The sequence below is a fragment of the Podarcis gaigeae genome (assembly GCF_964106915.1).
Source record: "Podarcis gaigeae genome assembly, chromosome: 8".
NCBI lineage: Eukaryota > Metazoa > Chordata > Lepidosauria > Squamata > Lacertidae > Podarcis > Podarcis gaigeae.
The window spans coordinates 51,403,447-51,427,170 of record NC_139684.1 but is presented as its reverse complement, the minus strand read 5'-3'; the positions used below and the strand labels follow the sequence as shown (position 1 = coordinate 51,427,170).

At 41.7% G+C, this 23,724-nt stretch overlaps 1 protein-coding gene across 1 annotated transcript in view; it reads left to right on the top strand.

Moving 5' to 3' along the window:
- PHAF1 (phagophore assembly factor 1) overlaps positions 1-23,724 on the top strand; it is a 42,074-nt gene that overhangs the window by 313 nt on the left and 18,037 nt on the right. Inside the window, exons 2-6 of the mRNA XM_083749937.1 lie at positions 2,289-2,416; positions 10,265-10,347; positions 15,475-15,558; positions 21,600-21,643; positions 22,952-23,031. Coding sequence (XP_083606063.1) covers positions 2,353-2,416; positions 10,265-10,347; positions 15,475-15,558; positions 21,600-21,643; positions 22,952-23,031 — 355 coding nt within the window. The 5' untranslated portion in view covers positions 2,289-2,352. The remainder of the gene's footprint in view (positions 1-2,288; positions 2,417-10,264; positions 10,348-15,474; positions 15,559-21,599; positions 21,644-22,951; positions 23,032-23,724) is intronic.

Below are 23,724 nucleotides of genomic sequence, written 5' to 3'. Positions count from 1 at the left end.
AGGGGGGCGCCTCCTTTGTGAGCTATCCTTTCCCCCCCACCTCAGAGTGGGGAGGGGGTTGCAAAGAGAAAAGGGGGTTGCTTCCCCCCCCCCCCATTTATCAACAGCCTCCTTTTTATTCCTGGGCTTTATTATGAAGGGAAGGGGCATGTAGAGGAATCGAAAGAGACCCTCCCGCCCCACAGCCGCCCCAGATAACACTGTTTCTTAAAGAGGGGAGAGAGAAGATGGTCAACCCTCTGGCCCTCCCCACGGAGTGGGGGGAAATAGGTTTGAGAGTCACTCCACCAACACTATGGGAAAAAACCCCATAGTAGCTGGGGTTAAGTGAGGATTTTTTTGTTTTGTTTTAAGGGATTTTGGGGGGTGGGGTGTTTTCTTAATAAATTCTGTTGCTGAAGAGGGGTTGGGTGCCCCCCTCTCTCCAAGCTCTGAATCTGGGGGCCGTAGGGTCAAGGATTTTGCTTTCCCCACAGCATGTAGGGAGGTATACAAATTAATAGATGATAATGATAACAACAACAACAAGTTGGGGGGTTTTCTGGACGGGGTGGGGGACAGGAGTTCAGCCCCAAGGGCAGGTAGTGGTTTCATAATTGGGAGAGCTTTAATAGTGCCTGAGGGTAGTGAGCTATAATATGCATTCATGGGATGCTGAGCCCTATGGAGTATTATTTGGTAGGGTGGGGGAGTTTGTTTATTTTGCACAGAGGGGGAATGGGTGGGCTCTGAGGGTGTGTGTCTGGAGTGAGTTGGGGAACATTTTGGGGTGTCTTTCTTGTATCTCATGGGCAGGCAGGTTATTTACCTGTGTGTTTGTATGTTTGGCTGTGGCTGTTTTGAGGAAGGTAACAGCCCACAGTGGCTGAGTTCTCTCTATTTGGTGGGGTCTTCCTGGCTTGCCTGTGCGTATGTACATTTTTTGTTGCACAGTTTGTATTGCCAGGTTGACATTCTTACATGTGCTGGTGGGGAGGGGGGTTTTTTGGACCCTCTGATCACTCCTCCCCTCTCCTAGGTAAATAGCTTTTGCTGAGAAAGAGGAGACCTGATACCTATGAAAATTTGTGAGGAGTGGACCGGAGCCAGGTGTCCTCAGGCCTTTGGGAGAGCACGTTTGTTTTCTGGCTCTGCTTGCTAGCGTTCCATTAGTTGATATGGTTGTCAACTGCAAGAATAGGATGCTGTATTATTATGGGCTTTTGGCTTGAACCAGTATTTCATTGAGGGGTAATTGTCTCCCACATTGCCTACTCTGGATGACTCTCTCCCTCTCCCTGTGTGTGTGCTGAAGGGGAGGGAGTCCCCATTGCTGAGTCCTCTTGGCTGTTGACTCCACTATGAGGATTCTTTGGCTGTGGGGAGAGGTGGGTGGTTGTCCCAGGGATTCCTGCTATAAGGGAGAGAGCCTGAAGCCTCTTAAGTTAGCCTTTGCCACTCTGGTGCCCTCGAGAAGTTTTAGACCAGGCATAGGCAAACTCCAGCCCTCCAGATGTTTGGGACTACAATTCCCATCATCCCTAGCTAACAGGACCAGTGGTCACGGATGAGTTGTAGTCCCAAACATCTGGAGGGCCGGAGTTTGCCTATGCCTGTTTTGGACCGCAACTCCAATCAGTTGGCCTCAAGCGTGAGAAGGGAGATTGACCTTAAGGAGAGTGGCAAAACCTTTTGGCTTTTGCACACTGAGTATCTTAGGAACAGTAGGAGTATTCAGAAAGCCCTCTCCGTTTCCACCTGCATAAGGCACTCACTGTGGGGTTGGGGAGAGTCAGGAGGGTTATCCTAAGAATTGGTTGTGAGGAAATCATTATAGCTCACTTGTTCCTGGCAGAAGGACAAATCGAGGTAAAAACAGGCCAGATTGCAAGCCTTTCAGTTCTCAAAGCACTTATCCTGTATATATTTTTTGTTGGATATGGATGTAGCCTGAAAGTGAGCAAGTTCAGAGGGAGAGATACACAGTCTGTGATGGGGCCAAAGTAGCCTGATCAATCAATGTTGGAGTAATATAATTAGTGTGGGTGCTTAAAGCTTTGGATGTTTACGGGAGTGGGAAATCCTTCAAAACCTCTTGCACAGCATAGGCAGAAGGGAGATTAGATTGTGTATTGCTACTAATTAATAATAACATTATTTAACAATAACAAAAGGCCAGCCTTGAGGATCAGCGGTTTCCTCATCAAGAGTTTGAGCAACAAGGAGTGTTTACATGTTGCTTTGGGTTATGACCTTAGATTAGAAGGATGACACATAAGCCTGGGTGTGTGTTCTCTCTCCCTGTTCAGGTCAAACTGCAGTAACGTTGTGACTCTGCTGTGTGATTACTGGGCCGTTCCTCTGCCTGGGCCAATGCTAGATCTGGAAGTGGTTCCCGAGCGATCTCTTGGGAATGAACAATGGGAATTCACCTTGGGTAAGTAACTTTGTTGCCTTTGTCAGCATCTTGTTTATAATGAGAAGTGATGGGTATATTGGGACAAAGGGACATTCCCTCCAGTGTTGTTCTGAGAGTTAAATTTAGGCGAGTATAAACCTCTAACATGTTGGAAGCATATGATGTTAATTTCAAGGAAGGAATTATTTTGAGAGACATTCTGAACATTACACTGAATGTGGTAGACTGAGAGGGTAATATTCTGGGCTGTACAGCTTCTTCCTCATATAGAAAGCTCTGAATGTGGTAAGTTAGCACCCCAAGAGAGAACACTATGCTAATTTTTTCTTCCCTGAGGTGCTAATGCCACTTACTACATACTAGCTTACTACATGTAAGGATTTTTACTGTATTATGAGTATTAAAAATAGGGCTTCACACCTGAACTTTTCGAAAGAGATTGTGTCCAGAATTACCTTCCACATTATTTGTCAAATGAATTTACCCACAGATGCTTCTGTGGCTGCCCTTAAACGGGTTCATGTTTTGTTTATGCTTTGCTTTGGCACTTCCTCCTCAAGTAATTCTAGCATGTTTAGCAACAGCCATCAGGAGTCACATGGTTATTGCTCAGAACAGCATTTAGCCTTGCTGGAAGCTGGGTGCGTGAAAGGTGCAGAGTATTTTTCCAGACAAAGATTTTTGCCCACAATACTAATTTGAATGATGATTTTAAATGCTGTGATGCTATTTAGAAGAATAATTTAAACAAGTTTTTAAAGTGATTTGAGAGCAGGTAGTTGAATCTGGAGTTGCCTCCAGTGAGAGAGAGGACTAATTGATGTGATTTTTTAATTATTTGTTGTGACCTGCCTTAGAAACCTGTATGGAAAGCAATAATCAAATGTTTTGAATTGATTTATTTTCTCAGATCACTTACTCTGCATCAGTCTATGCTGCATAGTAGACAGAGTGTTGGATTTGGGTGCAGGAGAAATGAGTTCAAGTTTCCCCATGTCCTGGGTGATCTTAGGTTGGAAAATAATGACTGGTGCACATCTAGCCTTACAGGATGGCTGTTTTCAGTGCTTTTTTTCTAAAAAAATGTTTAGGGGCACTCTCATTTTGACTCAAGAAAATCACCATTTTATAGTTCAGTCAGGGAAAATAAATACAGTAAATGGACAAAAGTACAAAGATTCACAAAATGTTTAGGGGTATGTGTACCCCTGCATCCCTCCAGAAAAGAAACACTGGCTGTTTTAAGGATAACATGGAATAATCCTGTGTACACCACCCTAAGCAATTTGGAGGAAAGGCAAAAGCAAATATAATCAATAGAACAATCTATAGCTAACTGAAGAATCCTTGATACTATTGTCTTGGTTTCTGTAGTAGATTTGCATTACCAGACTTTCATATTATACAGGATCTTTTCCAACAGTGTACTGCGTCCAACATCTGGTGATAGCGGTAATGAAAGCCTTAAATGAAGGCATGGTGTTGTTTTACTGAGCTCTGTAAAAATTTGTTTCAGAACTAATATGAAATGCCAATAACTCTTTGTGTGTTTTTAGCTCCTTGTGTTGCTTCAGATTAATAGGGTTTTACTAGGAATTTAGAACGTTGAGCAAACAAAGTTGATATGCTGAAGGATGGCTGTATGTTGTTGGGCCCACAGATAAGTGTATAAATGTAAGCTGGTTTATAGATTATGCATATGTGAGGCAGTTTACTGTGTATAGTTTCTTCTTCAGACAGCAGACTTTTACACACTCACCCACTGTCACACACTCACTCACACCCAACCCAGTTGTACTACATGGGGAAACAGGTCTCTGTATGTTACTTGCGTTTAGTTATCGTTTATACACAATTTTAAGACTGGGTGGGGGCCAAATTACACCTCAGTACTAGGGCTTGCCGATTGGAAGGTCAGTGGTTCGAATCCCCGCAATGGGGTGAACTCCCGTTGCTCGGTCCCAGCTCCTGTCATCTTAACAGTTCGAAAGCACATTAAAGTGCAAGTAGATAAATAGGTATCTCTCCAGTGGGAAGGTAAATGGTGTTTCCGTGAGCTGCTCTGGTTTCTCCAGAAGCAGCCTGGTCAGGCTAGCCACATGACCTGGAAAAACTGTCTGCGGACAAACTCAGCCAGAGTCGTTCGTGACTGGACTTAACTGTCAGGGGTCCTTTACCTTTACCTTTTGCATACTTCACAGAGTAATACCAGGGTCTGATTCCCAAATATTCCAGGCATCCTGTGGTGATGGGATATCAGGAGCTGAGATCTCTGCAGTTTTTGGCCCAGATCAGGAATAATGGTATTGGTCCAATAAACCATGGTTTATAGACTAAGAACGAGTAGGGTGCCCACATTCTCCTCTTTTTTTCTGATGCAGTGTAATGGAAAACTTCCAGGGTTTCTTAAACCACAGTTGCCTATTACATCTGGACAGAGAAAGTGTGGTTTAATCTCCAGCAGGAAACTGTGTTTTAATAAAAGTAAGGAAATTTTCCATTACAGTGTGCAGTACAAGGGAGGGAGGAGAGTAGACAGCATGTAGGAACTACGCTCATTCTTGGTCCACTGAACTATGATTTATTGGACAAAGCCTTTGTGTTTCAAAGCCAGTGCATTGTTTGCTCCACATCCTAATGCTTAGAGGGATTTTGAAAAGATAGCAGCAAATGGTTCGGGTAAGAAGAGGAGGATTTGTATACCAGCAGTACCATCAGAGAAAAAAGGCTCCATATCTTCACATTGTCCCTGTTCAGACATCACACTAGACCACAGCTTAAAGCATGGCATGAATGAGCTTGGGTGAGCCGTGGGCTCTCAGGCTCCCACCCCACTTTTCTACCTCCTAGAGCAGCTGTGAGTAGTTGGGAAGTTCTTGCTTCCATTTTTGCTTACCTACACCTTGCTCTTTCATTCAAATAATCAAACTGTAGATAATGTTAACAATAGTTTGTTTGAAACAAGTTATCTTGAAACTTTTGTTTCATAGTGAAGATTATGTGGGATTGGCCTATTTGAACAGGAATAGTGTATCCAGAGTTGAGTAGATGGGGGGGGGGAGTGTTTTTAAGATCTATAGGGTTGTAGCAAATGTTAGTTCCACTCAGAGTACTCCCGTTAAAATTACGGGACCTAAGTTAATCATGCCCATTAATTTCAGTTGGTCTACTCGCAGTAGAACTAATATTGGCTATAACCCATTATCTAGATTCTTATTCTAGTTACAAAACATTCTTGGACTAAGGCTGCTCTGGGTGTTCAGAGATGCATGTTGTCAAACATACCCCGTATGCAGAGGTTATGCATTTGTGCTTAGATCTTAAAGTGAAATGGTGGTTCTGGACCAGCTTTACTTGCTCGACAACTTTTTTTTAGTGGCATCCATTATGTTGTTGAAGTGTGTATTTGGTACAGCTCGTTCCTTTCCTACTTCAACTCTTTATGACCTTTGCAGGTCATCACGTAGTTTTGTTATTTGAAGTGAATAATTATTTATATGTATGTAAGCTATATCTAATTCTGTATGTACATAGCTACCAGTCCCAGCTTGTTTATCTTTGTTTGCTTTTCCTAAAAGCAAATAAATAAATGAAAGATGATTGGCACTTGTCTGTTATTGGGGCGCATCATTCTCTTAGTTGTCATTATCCTTTTAGATAATGTTCCAAAATCCACATTAGGGCAATACAGTCATACCTCGGATTGAAGTAGCCTCGGGATAAGTATTTTCGGGTTGCGCGCTGCAGCAACCCGGAAGTAACAGAGCGTGTTACTTCCGGGTTTCGCTGCTCACACATGCGCAGATGGTCAAAAATGACGTCATGCACATGCACAGAAGTGGCGAATCGCGACCCGCGGACGTGGGTTGCGTTCGCTTCTGGATGCGAATGGGGCTCTGGAACGGATCCCGCTTGCATCCAGAGGTACCACTCTACTAAAATATCAAATAATAGTAGTGTGCAAGCTTTGCATGCCATAATTAGGTATTGCCCTAGAGTGGATTTTGGATTATTGTCTTATGAGCCAATATGACTGCCTTTGCTCTTTAGGTAATGTTGGCTGAAAGAATATGAATTCTTCATCCTTTCATCTCATTACTTAGTATGTTTGCTCACAAGCGGTTTTAGTGTATCAACCTGTTTTTGGTTTTTATTTCATTTAATTATTGTCATTGTTGATGGATCACTTTAGTTCTAAACCAGTTGCAGCCACATGTGAAATCTATCTGTTGTTGCAGCATCTGCAGTGGACTATTTTATCATGTTGCTACCTTGGCAGACAACTGCCAATACATTGCTGTCCATCTCAAACATTTTAGTAATGTGGTGATGATGATAAATCCTTTCTGCAGAGCGATGTTGTTCTGTGGCATTCTAAATGCTGGCAATGAATCTCCTCTGGGATTCCCCTAGTAGCTAGTGGGACTGATCCATTAGTAATTCTTCCTGAATTTCTCTGGAGTAGCTGATACTCCACTGGTTTTGATCTCTGGCTTGTTGTGTAACCAAAATGTATCTAGATCTGTGCCTGAACATTCATCTTAGGGTTAAATATACCAGTGTTGCAGTTTCTGTAAGATCAAACTTTCCTAAAACTATGCCTCCTGTAAATAGGGAAATATAGCTGCTTTTTCTTTTGGAGAGTCCATGGTGCTCTAAATTTCCAATAAGCTTTCCATTTGTAATTCTTGAATTAATTTCCATCACTTGTGCATCAAGGGCACTACAGATAAAATTAGCAAAATCCTCCATAAACACAATATCAAAACAGCCTTTTGCACCAACCAAAAAATAGCCAATATCCTCAGAAACCCCAAGGATAAAATCCAGTTGGAAAACCAAGGGATCTATGAAATACCCTGCAAAGTCTGCCCAGCCACGTACATTGGACAAACAAACAGACGAATAAATGCACGTATCGCAGAACACAAGAATGCCGTCAAAAAAGAAGAAAAAACTTCCTCTCTTTTCCAACACAAGAAAGAAACAGGACACGAAATTAATTTTGCAGATTCCAAATTGCTCTTTAACACGGAACATCACCACAAGAGAATAATCATGGAAGCCATCGAGATAGAGAAACACCCTCACAACATGAACAAGCGTGACGACACATCCCGCTTGCCAGACATCTGGAAATTAGTCCTCTCCACAAAAACTGACACCAGATCCAGAGGCACACAGAACGCCAACACCAATCAACCACACCAGACCCAAACCCAGACCCTCTCCACAGATGAATTACTGACACCATCCAGTAGCCAATCCATGGTGGCACCTCCGGATGCTGCACCCCCCTGCAATCCCTACAAAGATCTGGCTGACACAAGCCACAAAACCACAGCTCGCCCCTATACACGAAGCCAAGCCAAAGCACAACTAAGTGCAATACAGCCATCTTCTCAGGAAAACTCTTCACAAAGTTCAAGAGGTCAAGACACAAAGACTTTAGCAACTAATCCACACCTAATGACCCACCTAAGTGGTACTCAGGATATCACTCAAGAAATCACTCAAGGTATCTCTCAAGTAATTAAGGAACAAAAGAAGAAAAGGCACACTAGCCTGGGAACTTCCTCTCTGCCCAGAACATTGGAGGCTAGACACCACACCCCCTCTACAGTATTTATAGGAACTCAAACATTGAGATCCCGCTCTGTTCCAGTAACAAGAAGCCGAAAGCACCAGCCTGAAGATGACGAGTGAGACCTCGTCGAAACGTCGCCTAGACACCCCAACTTTTACACGGGAAGACACCCGAGGACACCAAAACCTGCATTCCTGTACCCGTGAAAATCTACGAAAGCAAATATATATATATATATATATTCTTATATATGATTACAAATAAAGAAGCATTTAACAACTTTTCTTTATATTCTGAATATAAAAATTATACAGTTATACATGCTTTTCAAATAAATATAAATAAATATTTTTTGAAGAATCCACTGTAGTATGCCAAAAATTAATGAAGGTCTCCCAATCCATCTTTTTGAATGATTTGTTTAAAAAGCCAGTGTTGGGTGATAATCCCACACACATCTGTAGCACGGGAGGAATGGAATTCTCAACAGCCAGTTCCCAGCAGTGTTACCTTTGGTCTGACTAGGAATCTGAACCCAGGATAATGTAGAAAGGTCTTGGTTCTTGGGGGTAGGGTGACTGGGGTCCCGTCCCCCCCCCCCTTGCAAACACACTCAGATGTTGCCTGAGCAACAGTTTCTGCTTTAGTTTCTCCTGCATAAATGAATGGCCATTCCTTACTATGAGGAAAGGACTCATCACTGCACTTAGGAGGAGTGATGTGAAGGCAAAACCTCACCTTCCACCTTTGGCCCTCAGGGATGGAAATCCCAACCACACACACTTCACTTGGCTCTCAGTCTAAACACCTTCATGCCTCTTTTCGTATTATGGGTTTGAAAAAATGGTTTCATTCCTTGGATTATTACACAGTCACTTGATAAGCAAGAGATATTGAGCTGAATGTGGATAGGTTACCTAGCACTGTTAGAATTCTGTTGCTAGATCAGCTGGCATGAGCTTATTGACAATTCGCACACAGCTGAAAAAGAAGAAAAACATGCACAAGTTTGGGTGTCATGGAGTCCTGAATTTATCAAGATATTTATTTGCCCACCGAGAAGTAATTGAAGGATCAATGTTGCATCAAATATTTCTGTTTTTTATATTGTGTTTTTTACCTCATAGATCAGCCCTCTCCAACCAGGTGCTCTCTGGATATTTTGGACTATAATTCCCATAATCCCTGACCATTGACTATGGTGGTTGGAGCCAATTGGAAACATAGTCCAAAATATCTAGAGGGCCCCAGGTTAGAGTAGACTGCCATAGACTTTTGAGCAATTCAGCTCCAGAGATGTTTGAACGTTAAGAATAGGGTTTATTTTCAGATTCACAGGATACCTTATCCAAATAACTCAGAGCAGGTAAATACAATTGTACATTGGTCACATAATAATAACTCTAGAAATTCTTCCTTTTCCTTACTCTCCTCTTTTCAACAAACTCGTTATAAGTACTGAAGATCTGGGATGACTCTGGTGCATCATAGTAGCTTCTAGCTTCTGTGCATGTTATGGGTGATATCCAACATGAGTCATACACAAGAATAAATCCACTAAAATCAGTGGCCTTAAGAAACTCAAGTCTGTTGATTTCATTGGTTCTGTGTGAGTACGAATTAGTTGGATGGTACCCTGCATTTAAGTATATGTGTTTTGGCTTAAGTGTGTACCTAAAATTGCAAAGTATGAATGCTTTAAGCAAATGTTTGAAAACTCATGTACCAGTACAACTTTCAGAGAACTGGTGAGGGTATACTTGCTAGTAAGGTATGAAATGGGCCCAGTGAACTTTTTGTTAGAGGAAGAAGAAAGCTGTGAATGTGTAGTTCAGACATGCTTATAAGTTTAAGAAATGAGGGATTAGAGTTAGCAAGTAAGGATTCTGGGCAAAACGAAACAGAATAAATGTATGGATATAAACAGGATTACCATCCTTACATGTACTGAATACAGTGAAGGGATGTAAAACTGTATTTGATTTAATGTGTGATTTCATGCTCCTGTGTTAGCAATGCTGTCTCATGTCTAACTTCTTAGAAAACAGTCTGGCATAGTGGCTTAACATGGCTGTTTCTGTTCTGGAAACACAGGTTTCTTCTAATTTGACAAGAGACTAAGTTTAGTCACTGGCTGGAAATGCTTGTGGTGTTCAACTTGTTGTTCTTGGCCACTGAGCCAGTACTGCCACAAGCTGACCCTGTTGAGCAAACACGTTTTTGCCAACATGGCTAAGTGGGAGCAACGTCTCTAACTCTTGTTGTTTTTCTCCTTGCAGGAATGCCATTGGCTCAGGCTGTAGCAATTCTTCAGAAACACTGTCGCATCATAAAAAATGTCCAGGTTCTCTACAGTGAACAGGTAAGTTGTGACCTAGCGTGCTTGCTTCAAAGTATTCTGTATGTTTAATTGCACAGAAAGGATGGGGAGATATGTAAATATTGTGTAATGTCATTGTGTTTGTTGCCTAGCCACATGCCATCCAGTCATCCTTTACGGTTGCCACATCCTGGAGGACGTGGCTTTCTAAAAATAGCATGCTTTTTCAGACACACACACACACACACACACACATATGCATTTAAAAAATAATTGACAGTATTTGTTTCTTGTCTAGACATTTTATTTTGTGACTTGATGTTATTGCCGCTTGCGGTTTTAAGTGACCGATCAAAATACAGCTTTTCACAAAAGCTGTATTCTGTAAGAGAGGGAGTTTACAAAATTGATGTGTTGGGAAAGAAAGGTTGCAAAGTCTCCCTCTTAATCAGAAAGAGATGGGAAAAGATTAAAGATACTCATACTGTTCTAGAAATTGAACTGTTGAAAGCACCATGAGTGGTTGTTGTGATTGTTTTGGTTGCTGGTTTCTATCCCTGTATCTGACTGGACAGCCAACAGTATTTGAAACTAGTCAAAAGCAAGTTTAGTCCTAATGTTGAAATAGGTAAGTGAAGTCTTGCTATAATAAGGAGGAGTGTATCTGAAATGCTACCCCTTCTCTCCAGTGTGCTTTAGAAAATTCAGGCTATTATTATAGTATCACTGTTGCTATTGAAATCAGACAGGCACCTGCAATTGTGATATTTTGTCACCTGCTGAAAACTTCTGTTTAGCCAGCAGCATCAAAAAATTAATATGATTTGATGTTGGTCATGTGTTCTGTATTTTATGATCTAATAATTTTATGATGTTTTAATGCTTTTGTTGTACACTGCCATATTTTTAATGAAAGATTCTAAGTAATAACTCAAAATAAAAGCAGGTGCTATAATTTAAAGTTTATAGATATTTTAATTGTGCTGCTGTTGCATGATTAAAAGTTCAGTTAGTGTTACAGTAATCTGCTCTGTTAATTCCTCCTATTTTACTGGTCTGCAGCAAAAAATCAGAACAGTATAGTTCATGAGCATATAAACGTTGCACTTTTGCATCTCAGTAATTTTGTCTGGAGGGGAAATGACGAGAATTATGTGTGTACACACACACACATGCACACCCATTGCTACGTCTTGCTACATGTACCGTACTTTCTATGAAGAAGCAGATGAAAATAGTTTATATTCTTATTATAGCCTCAGCCTTCAATTTGTATTAAAATCCTCAATATCTGAGTGATTTGTCTGGCCAGTGTGTAACAATTACTAGCATAATTGTGAGTAAATCCTGACCTTTTGGCTCCCTGCCATGTACACACTCTCTTAATTAAATGCGTCTGTTCTCTTTTACTCCAGGTTACATGGATTTATGGCTTCCATAATGACTTTATTTATTTTGCAAATGAGAAAAGCACCCTGTTGACAATTATTCATGTGATCATATTTATTTATTTATTTTGTTTCATTTATTGTTTGTACTTACACACCCCACCCTTCACCAAATGGTCCCAAGGCAAGTTACAAAAATATCACAATTATAATAAGTGCAATGTACACTTAAAATCATTAAAACCACAAAAACACCCAATATCAAAACAACAAAGCACAGAACAGTGCATAACAATGCAGGAGGAGGAAAGAAAGCCACTCCAGTCTTGGGTAAAGAGGCTGCTTGAATTGTAGAAGTAATTTGAATGTCTCAAACTTTAACATATAACGTATATGTTATTTAACGTAGTTTTGAGTTTTAAAATGATTATAATTTTTGATCTTTGTGTAGTGATCATTCATGTGATGCAGCCTTGCCCGACTTCATGCGCTCCAATTGTGCCGCCTGGGGCTAATGGGGTAGTCAAAAACAGCTGGAGGGCACCAGGTTGGGGAAGGCTAATGTAATGTGTCTTTAAATTGCAGCTTCTTGCTCTGGCTTATATTGCATCTCAAAGGAATTTGGTTCACTATGACATCCCCACTTTTCTGCCTGATGCCTTATGAGAATAGATTGGTTTAAATCAGCAAGTGGGGGAGGGGGGGAATGCTTGTTTAAATCAAGTTTCTCATTGATACCACTACATATACTTCCCAATAGTGGTGGAGATCCAAAATCTGCAAGTCTGCAAATCTATAAATATTCATATTTGAGAAAGATCAAATCTGGTTGACCACTTTTAGAATAAGACACTGAAATTGATGGGCCATTGGCCTGATCCAGCAGGCTCTTCTTATGTTCTTATCCGATTGGTCCTTCACTTACATATAAGTGACTCCTTTAACCCACTGCTTTAAGAGAGCAGTCCTATAGCAAGATCTGGCAGGGTGACTGGGACAAGGATCAAGTGGATCTCTGGCTCTGCTGGGAGGTTCCTGGTGCAGCCAAGCTATGTTGGCATGATTTCCCATCCATGGCTCAGCTGGAAATACACCATTGCCTTTCCCCCACCCCGGTTGGCTGAGCCAAGCCTGGCGAATTGTAAGCCATGAAAAGGAGGCATTGCAGGTGTGTGGTGGGGGTGGGGCCAGAGAAATAGAAATACAGAAATATTTCTTCATATTACTATCCCCCCACTCCCTGGTATTGTTACTCATACCCAACATGGTGAAATTCCAGACCTTCAAGAATAAGAGTGTTAGTACCAAGGATATAACATCATTTGGAGTTTGTTGATACAGTCAAAGCTTGAGAATGGTTCTGATGGTATTTTCCCCCTCAAGAAGAGATCGGAAGCAGGTGTCCCATTGTGAGGACAAGCAAAATAGCAGAGCAGGGTGATCCCATGTTGCTGCTGGTTTTAAATAGGGTGCCTTCCATTTATTTTTCTCTAAGCAAAGGGGAACTGATGGGGAGGAAACAACTCAAGTCTTTAAATGGAAACCAGGACTCTCAAGGTTTTCCAGTCCTGCTTTTCTGCTGACTGTTTAGAGATCACTCGGCGCTTTTGAGGGAACTTGGCACTTTCAGCAAACTGAGATGACAGCCCTGTGATTGTTTACATGATCTCTTAACTAGGGATAAAACAGGTGAAAGAGAAAAGTGTCAAACTCTTGACTTTGCAAGGGCTGCTGAGTCAATCAGCATGAGTTTCTCTTCACTTTTTTCCCCCAAGTGGAGGTTCAAGTGGTTGTTTATCCTACACTGTGCTCACTGAAGTTAAGGTAACCTTAGTAATCTGATCTTGTAGCAGTTTGTAAGAAACTTTACTGTCTTGGAGGAGGAGGAAGTAGACTGTCAGTGTTGCTTAAACCTCCCTATTGCTATGTGTATAACCCTTCCTGGCCATTTTAACTCTAGGAGGTTTTGCAACTTCCTGCTTTTTTCACCATATCCAGACTATTGCTGGGAGTCACATCTGCACTGCCATGACAGTGACTCTCCAGACTGCTGGCTGTGTTGATTGCATCATTTTGGCCGTGCAGTTGTTGAGACAACGGCACTTGTAGTGGTAGCTACAGCAGTGGCTCAGCTTCCTGTCTCTGGAGTCCTGTTGGCCTCTGATAATATTTGGGCCTGGCACCTTGACTTGCCTCTGGCTAGTAAGAATTACCTCTGGTAAGCACACAGGGAAGGTTGTATCTGTTTTTCTTGAAAACTAGAAATATCTTTCTTAGAAATGCACTGTCAGGTTTTATTTTTAATACCATGAGGAATTCGATATCTAACTCCCATTCATTCCTTTGGAATATTCCCCCATTTTCATGGACACACTTGAAGTTCTGTTTATGCTTCAGAAGATATACTTGTTTCTTTTCGGAATCAGTTTTTGCCTGACTGCAATATTTGCTGAAGGAGGAAAATAAGCTTTAGGCAAAGCTTTAGATCAAAGAATCCTTCAGATCTCTTCTGCTATCCTTGAAGAGATTTTCAGACCTGGCATAAATTCATAAACATTCTGTACAGGAGCCTTCTAACAAGGCTTGCGTCATCAGTACTTAGCCCTGTTGCCTGCTAATATTTTTTCTGCATCTAGTCTAGCGCTGTTGAGATGCTTGTTGACAGTTCTCATTGCTTGGAGAGAATTGCGTCTGTTTCCTCATAAACATGCAAAGCAAGAATAGTTCCTGAAAAAGGGCATTCTCTTGGTATTCTCCCATAGGGAAAAAAAATACATATTTGTTTTTAGTTTCATTTTATAATCTAAAATGTATCCATAATATTATTCTTTATTTCAACAGATACAGTAATTATAACATAAAATGGTAGTATATGTTTTCTTGCTTTTAGGAGAGAGAAAAAGCAGGGCACTGCTTTTAGGGCTGGCCTGAAAGCTGCAGCTAGTATAGCATGCAGTGACTTGGCTATTCACTAAAGTAGCTTATCACAAGTAGATCACACCACTTCCTAAGGAGCTACATTGGCTGCCAGTTAGCTACCACGCCAGCTTTTAATATTTCGGTTTTGGCCTATAAAGCCCTTAACAGCTTTGCTAACAGTATACAACAATAGGATGGATGCTTTATGCTTGAGCTTTGTTCATTTGATAATTGGCACCTGCATGCATGAAATTATTCTTTTGAAACACATTGTGGTTTGATGTGATGTGACATTTCTGTTGGTGGTGGCAGAACTGTGATGGCTCATCCCAGGGTCATTCCCCATTTGGCCACGAAGCTAACTGGGTGACCTTGGGGAAATTACTTTCTCTCAGCCTATCCTGCCTCACAAGGTCCATGCAAATCTAAGAAGTGTATGATGCCTTTGGTACCTAGAATACATTGGTGGTGCAGACCAGGGGTGCTCTGCCTTTCTTTTTCCTCAAGGCACTAATTTTCATTTGTGCTAAAAGGGTGGCAAACACTCTTTCCTCTTTGCTATTCAAGCTGAGACACAGATGCCATATTTTGATTCCTTCCTTCCATGAAAGCACTGGGCTTCTAATTCAAGTGGCATGTGAATCTTGAGCCCTTTAGTTTCATTTCAATGGGCAAATGGGAGGGGATTTGGCAGCAGCAGCTTTTATTCCAGCCATGTTCATGGAACAATGAACTGTTCCTTCTGCCAGCTGGGAGAAACCAGTGTCAAGGTTCTTTTTCCTTGGCTTTCCGTCATAGGAGAGCATAACTTCACAAATAACCCAGCTGCCACCAACTAATTTCTCTTTTTTTTGTTTTCTAGTCTCCTCTTAGCCATGACCTCATCCTTAACCTGACTCAGGACGGAATCAAACTGCTGTTTGATGCTTTCAATCAAAGACTCAAGGTAAAAATATGATTAGAGAAATGCAGCTCTGCTTCTGCTTCCCCCACCTGAGGCTTAAATGTGCATGCATGCACTCCCAAAATGATACCAACAGTGTTCTGACTAACAACTGTGGGACTGTATCCCCATGGCAACTGCTTAAGTCATTTATTTAGATCTTGTGTGTGATTGTCTAATATAGTGAACTGATTTTTTGTTGAAGTGTGATGATGACATTATAAACTTACATTATTATTATTAATGTTTTATCTATTTATTTTGCCCTGAATAATGTAATTGTATTTAGGTAATGTGCCAGTGGAAAGGTGATCATAGCTCAGGGAACAGAACACTAGTTTTGAATATATACAATGCCTGGCATCCTTCACATACTGGATAGCATTATTGCTTCGTTAGGAAGAGGCCTACCAAATATTAGTTAAAGGTAAAGGGACCCCTGACCATTAGGTCCAGTTGTGGCTGACTCTGGGGTTTCGGCGCTCATCTCGTTTTATTGGCCGAGGGAGCCGGCGTACAGCTTCCGGGTCATGTGGCCAGCATGACTAAGCCGCTTCTGGCGAACCAGAGCAGTGCACGGAAACGCCGTTTACCTTCCCGCCGGAGTGGTACCTATTTATCTACTTGCACTTTGAGGTGCTTTTGATTTGCTAGGTTGGCAGGAGCAGGGACCGAACAACAGGAGCTCACCCCATCGCAGGGATTCGAACCTCCAACCTTCTGATCAGCAAGCCCTAGGCTCTGTGGTTTAGACCACAGCGCCACCCGTGTCCCTACCAAATATTAAAATGTATATAAATGGGGTGTGTGCCAGCTCTGACTTTCTTTTGCAGCCTCCTCTACCTACCCTTTATTTCCTCTCTCTCTTTCCCGAACTGCCTGTCAATCTTCACTGCCCCATTTGCACAACACCTTGGGCATTTTTCTCCTCCCTACCCCTAGTCCTGTTCATCTTTGGTCTGCCTTGGTCAGACCCCACCTGAGGTTTTTAAACAGAGGTTGGATGACCATCTTGTCAGGGATTCTTTAGCTGTGTTTCCTGCATTGCATTGCAGGGGGTTGGACTAGATGACCCTTGGGGTCTCTTCCAACACTTTTCTTTGATGGTTATGTCTCTGTTTTATTTATTTAAATATTTATGTACCACTGTTTTATAAATATATCATCATCGTTGTCATTATTAAAATTTGTGTACCACCCTATACCTGCAGGTCTCAGGGTGGTTCACAAGACAAAATCACAATATAAAAACACAAAATACATAGCTTTAGGGATGTTAAGAGACTAGTGGTCTAAGCACAGCTCAAGAACGTGCTCAGGAAAAAGCAGTTTTAGAGAGCACACAGTGGAATAGAGTGTTTGTATGAGCTAAGTGATCACCATACCAGTCCCTTTCTCTCATTATTTTAGCCCTTATCTTGGAGCTCTTTGTTCTTTTCCTTATGTCATATTGAATCATCAGCTTATAAAGAAATGTTAGCTGAAAGTTGTAGATGACTGTAATTCTTGTTGAAAGGGAAAAAAGGCATACTCCCCCCCCACCAAAAAAAGCTGGAGAACCAGTCCTATTTTCCATCTACAAGTTCTGTTTCTCTCTCTCTCTCTCTCTCTCTCTGGGTATGTGTGTGAGAGACAGAGAGAGAGACCAACCTAACACACATCTGTCCATCTCTCTGCCTAAGTGCATCTCTCTGAATCACATACAACCTTTTCATAGGAAATGCTCACTGCCAGCATCATGTAGCCAGCAAACTGGACCAGCTGCTCAGCAGGGAAGCCATCCATGCCACTTCCTTTCGAAGCAACCAGAATGCAAAGGGATGGACCCTTGGCAACTGCTCTGCACTGTTCTACCATTCCACCTGTCTGCCCCCACCCCCCACACACCATGGGTTGTCAACCCAACACCCATGGGTGCCAGGAAAGGCCATTGTGGGTGCCGCAGGCACTGGGGTGGCAATCCCCACACTACATGTTTGCTTTTTCTTGCACAAATGAAATATTAATATGATTAGCATGCTTGTTATTCTTCCCCCTAAACCAAATTCTACCCACAGAAATTACATGGTGCTACCCCCTGTTTCATTTCTTTTCCTTTTCCTTTTTTTTTTTTAAAGAGCAACATTAAGTCACTGAGTGTTCTTTCATTGAAACTGTCAAGAAATGCTTTTCATTGACAGTGGTTTCCCCCCCACTCCCTGGTTTTGGCCGCACATTAATTTGCTTAGTTCCCCTCTCTTTTTAATGAGAGGCTTTTCTTTTTATTGCTCATAATGCTTTTTCGCCGCTTACTTGGTAGAACATAAAGTGCTTTGGTAAACATTCACTTGTACATGAATCAATACCATGCTGTTAAACATTCACAATTGATTTCTTATGCCGCTCCATTGTGTATAACACCCTTTCCCAACCTGGCACCCTCCAGAAGTCCAAACTACAAGTCCTGTCAATCAGATTTGCTAGGCATTGGGGTAGGGCTTTAGTGAACTGAAATATACTGGTTTGGTAGGTGTTCCCTCTGCTTAATCCAGGAGAAGGAAAACTTTTCTGTGCTGGACTGATGACTGCAAACCTCAGGTGATCTTGGTCCTAGGACTGACCAACATTTGCATTTCCAAGAGCTGAAACAAGTAATATGTGAGCTATCCAGTGGCTAACCGCTTCAAGTGAAATGTCTTGCAATAAAGAGGTTCATTTCTACGTATAAAAGCAATCCTGCTCAATTACTGCAGGCCAGTTCCTTGAAAAGGGACTCTAGAGTAATATGTTGCTTGTGGAAGGAACATTGTTCAGTTTCAGAACTCTTAAATGCAGAAACCCTATTTTGGATGGAGTAGCTACCTAGAGGCATTCTTTATAGATAATTAACCCTTGCTGCAACACTCCGTGGTACATAATGTTATGTCCATTTTGCCAACCTTAGAAATCACAGTGGGGCATGTGAAGGGAGCTGTTGTTTAGGTGGGTGGGATCTTGGCCATTTAGCACCTTATTAGTCAGAAACAAAGGATGCAGGTGGCGCTGTGGTGTAAACCACTGAGCCTTGGGATTGCCAATTGGAAGGTCGGCAGTTCGAATACTCGCAACCGGGTGAGCTCCCGTTGTTCGGTCCCAGCTCCTGCCAACCTAGCAGTTCAAAAGCACACCCAAAAGTGCAAGTAGATACCACTCCGGTGGGAAGGTAAATGGTGTTTCTGTGCACTGCTCTGGTTTCACCAGAAGCAGTTTAGTCATGCTGGCCACATGACCCGGAAAAACTGTCTGTGGACAAACGTCGGCTCCCTCAGCCCGTAAAGCGAGATGAGCACCGCAACCCCAGAGTTATTCGCGACTGGACTTTACTGTCAGGGGTCCTTTACCTTTACCTTTTAAGTCCGAAATAACAGAAACAGATGCCCCAAAAAGCTATTCTGACTTATTGTAGACTTGCACAACATCACCTAAAGTACTGTACATGGGTCTACATCAGCCACAACAGTCTGTACTAGCAGCAGTTTCAGAACAGTCAGATATGACCATGCAGTGTCTGTTACAGTTGCCCAGTCTAATGGTTATGAAGGCATGGCAGTGGTTGCAGTTCAGACTGCAAAGGAAATTGTCACAGCCAACTGCTCACCAAATGAAATCTACATTTCAGCATTTTGTTCAACCTCAGGGTGAAGTCATCTGGAAATGCTTATGATACTTAGGACTATTCTCAGTTTCATGAGATCCCAAAGAGGTGGTGGAAACTGTTAGCTGGTTTTAACTGGCAATGAGGACTTGAAAGTTGGAAGGGCAAACTTAAACTTAAGCCAAGCAACCAAGCAAATTGTTCAATACAAGACTGTTGTATTATGTCTTGATTTGTTTGTACTTATGATTACTTTATTGTGAAATGGAATGGAGATTCTTAAATATGCTAAAAGCAGTCCCGGATACTACTTCATCTTAATAGTAGATTATCTGTTCTCCCACCCAGTTCTTCCTCATGAAACCTCTTGACTTTTACAGGCACCAGTGGGAGCATTTCTCCCAGTGCTAATAGCAGCTTTTAAGTAATGGCTTTTTGTTTTGCAAATATGGTAGGGAAGATGAGTTAAATTCCCCCTCCCATAGCAAAGATAAAAATAAATATATGTGCCTAGTGTAACATCTTGTTAACTAGCAATATGTGAACCCACTTTCGCTAAAATCATGTTTGAGCCACTCACCACAAGCTTCTTCTAACAAAGATGGGGGGGGGGGGGAGGAAATCACTTTTTAAATATAAAACTCAGTTTTCAAATGTTTTAGCACATGCTCACAGTGCCACTTGGGAATTGTGGAGCTGAGAAAGACATGCAGCAGTGTGTCACCTAGGCAGCTGAGCAGTGCTCCTGTTAACTGTGGGTCATTAGCTCTGGGCCCACCCGTATGGACTGTTGGACTGTGGATGAGGCCTCAGCAACTCCCGTCCCCACCACAACCTATATACCCACACCATGGCTGATCTTTTGATCAGTGGTACCAAAGGCAGGCCTTATAAGCTGCAGTTTCTTCCTGCGGTTCCCCACTCTAGAGCATGTTTGGCGGAACCTCAAGATTTGTAAAAACACAAAGCATCCATATAGAAAGAAAAGACAAGGGAGCCCAAGGTCCTATCACTACAAAGTCTGCACTTGGTTGGCTGTGGCAAACCTTTTATATTCAGATAGAAAGTAAACATATAGATTTACAATCAGATTGTAACCAAAACTGTTTCCTATAAGGAAGATGTTAGAGATGAAAGCATTGCTGCAAACAGATCTGTTCATCTTGAACTAAGATTTTTTGCCAAAGATTTTTTCCCCCTATACTTTTTGTGCCCACGGAAAACTGTTACCTTCATTAAATCCTATTAAATTCTGTGGGTTTTTTTTCTCCTTTAGATGCTATAATTGACATTTTAATTAGTTAATTAAATTAATATGCTCAATAAATGTCTGATGTCCTTAGTGGGATAGATAATCAGCATGGCTTGCTTCTGCCCCATATTTTGGTCCTTATTTCACCTTTCTTTCTTTCACTCACTCCCATGCATTCATTTTTGCCCTCCTCTTCCTATTTCCCTCGCTGCAGCCTCACTCTGGTACTTACACTCATATTCTTTCCTATTTTCTAAGACTGGCCTGGTTTGCAGATAATGCTAAAGGATGGTGGTTACTACATTCATGAACTTCTAGACTCACATGCCATTTCTCTACTTCCTCTAGCTGTGAAGAGGATATTGGAAGCTTTTAACAGTTACTTGCCATGTCCAAACCTGCTGTGTCCAAACTCTATTGCTTAAGGAAACAAACTGACTTCAAGCTGTGGCTAATTAGCCAGACTTATTTCCTCAAACTGAAGTTCTTGGTTTGGACAAAACCAGAGCTTGCTGAAAATGGAAGCAGAAGCTTCTGATCTTCTATCTGTGGCTACAGCAAAGAAGAAGAGGCCATAAGCCTGAGTTTGCCAGAGTTCATACCTGCAGTACTAAACCATCACATACTTATTTATTTAGAAAACTTGCACCCGCCCTTCCAACACATTTGCCTTGCTCAGGGAAGCTTACAACAATATTTTAAAAACCTGCCCCATAAAATCCTAAAGCAACTACATTTGAAACAGAAAGAGACACACTGGACAGACCCTTATTTTAGAATGTTTTTATTATATAACCATCATCTGCGTGGCAAGGGTTGGGCAATATCTTGGTTTTCAACATCATGATATATCAGCAGCTAAATACCATGATATGTTGATATACCACAGTGTCTGCAATATATCTTGGCTGCTTCTTCCTCCCCACCTTCTTCCCACCACCCAGCCCTACCAAGCCCCAATACTGCTCTGGCTCACATGAGCTGGAGGGGCATCAGGAGCTGGAGGGGCTTTACTGAACTGCTCAGTGGGGTGTGGGAAAAGCTTTTCAATACTTCTCAACAGTCCTGCTGTCCATGTGTGTCCATGTGTGTGTATCCATGCATGCATGCATCTCTCTCCCCCCCTCTCAACGCCAGTCTTTTACTTTTGTAATAATGGTATTTTTCCTGTTTTTTTAGGTGATTGAAGTTTATGACTTGACTAAAGTGAAGTTAAAATATTGGTAAGTGGTCAGTCAAATAAATGTAGCCACTTATTCCTTTTCCCCCTCTTAGGGTTGGCAGGACGTCTGCCATTGAGAAAGAACAGCTGAAAAGTCACTCAGCTAAAAGATATCCTGTTCAGCCTTATCCCATCTTGGCTTAAGAAACTGAGACGAGACACTCAGCTCATCTTCATAGCTAACATAAGACGCATGCTACAGTCCTAAAAACTATGGTTTACCTGAAAGAATCCTGGAAGGGTTTGGTGAGGGTGCTGAGATTTCTCTTTTGGAGATCTCCAGCCACCTTTACAGTTTCTTAGGGAAAGGGAATGGTCTTTAATAAGGATCTGTCCTCAGGTGATCTTAAGGCTTAAGCTGTGCTCTTCTACAAATTGTCCCTCAGCTAATTTTTGTGTGCTCTTGTGTGACAATGCAGATATAACTGCTGAAAACAAGGAGCGGGGAGAGAAACTGGCTTTAAAAGTGGCTTCATTTCAGGCCCTCAGAATATCTTACTCTGCTCAGTGAAGCACATAATTGAAACAAAAGCCTCTCTTTTCCTGTGTTTAAAAATGTATTGAGTATATTTCTACTGTGTTTTTCTTGGTGACTTTCCAAAATATCTTCATTCATAAATTTCACAAAAGGCTTCATGGAAACCTCACTGAAGCAGGGTTGCGCAGAGCATCCATATAGATACTATTTCATTCTGTAGAAGGGGAATAGTCACCTTCTTCTCTGAGTGACTGTAAAAATAGTTAAGTTCGAAATGAATTGTGAAGATGAAAGACTCATGAAGCTGTTTTATAAGTGACTTTGAATACAACAAATATTTGATCCAATGCTGATTCAGAGACTTACGCCTGGCAAAGCCCCAGAGAGGGACATGTTAATTTTTTCCCCCGTATCGACTGAGTTCAAGGGGCTTCAATTTTGGCCACTTTGTTTCTGATTATTCAACTGGAGTATTGCCAACTGTCTGAATATCTAATATTTTGGTTTGAAACTTTAAGAAGTGTGATCATGATGACTTTCAAAATATCACTAAATAAGGCTTCTTGATATTCATGCATAAAATATACACACTTCTTTCAGATAAGTTAAAACAATGAGTCAAAGAGAGTCAGGTTATGTCCCCAATGCACGTAGAGGCTTTCACAAGAGACCTTGCACATTGTTCACTGATTTGTTTTGAATTATCTTATTCAAAAGTACATTAGCTGTCCACCAACAAAAGCTGGGTGTTGTGTTTGTTGATCTCTCATTTGCCTTTGACTCCATTGACTGAAAGCGTCCATGGCAATATTGATTTTTCCTTCCTTCCAGTGGTGTCCATTTTAACTCTCAGGCTATTGCTCCAACCATAGAACAAATTGATCAGTCTTTTGGAGCAACACATCCAGGAGGTGAGTTGGCAATTCTTGGCACTGTTCACATGTGGATACTTGGTTGGTTGTGCCTGTGGCTGTACCCTATGCATCACTGGAATTGAAAGTCAGATAGACCAAAGGGTCTCATTCACAAGGGATTATTTGTTTATGAAGGAGGCTTAAACTTGGTTTTAGCTTTCTATGTGCTTCATGATCTATCTTGCCAAGTGTGATAAAAAATGAGTTAGTAGAGGCATGAGACTGACAATATATATATTTTCAGAGAGCTGAAAAAAATTGTATGATAGAACCATTGATGCTTATGGTTGATTTACTTATGTTGCCAGAGGTTCCTGGAAGGCGGTCTGGGATGGCTCTCCCCACTGGCTGGACAGGCAGGGTCCCAAACTATGATCCTGCCCAAGGGAGAGGCCATCCTACTCTTATCAGACAAGGTGGAACTTCAGCCTGATATGACCTTTGTCCTAAAGCAGGGGTGTCCAAACTTTTTTCAAAGAGGGCCAGGTTTGATAAAGTGAACATGCATGAGTGCTGAACAAAGTTATTGACCTTTTTTTTAGGATTCAAGTTGTTGACCTTTTTTTAGAACCACGGGGAGGAACTGCCTCTGGGGGCCGTATTAAACCAACTGGCAGGTTGGATTAGGCCCCCCAAACAGACTTTGGACATGCCTGTCCTAAAGGTTAAGACCATCTTTCACAGAGCTCA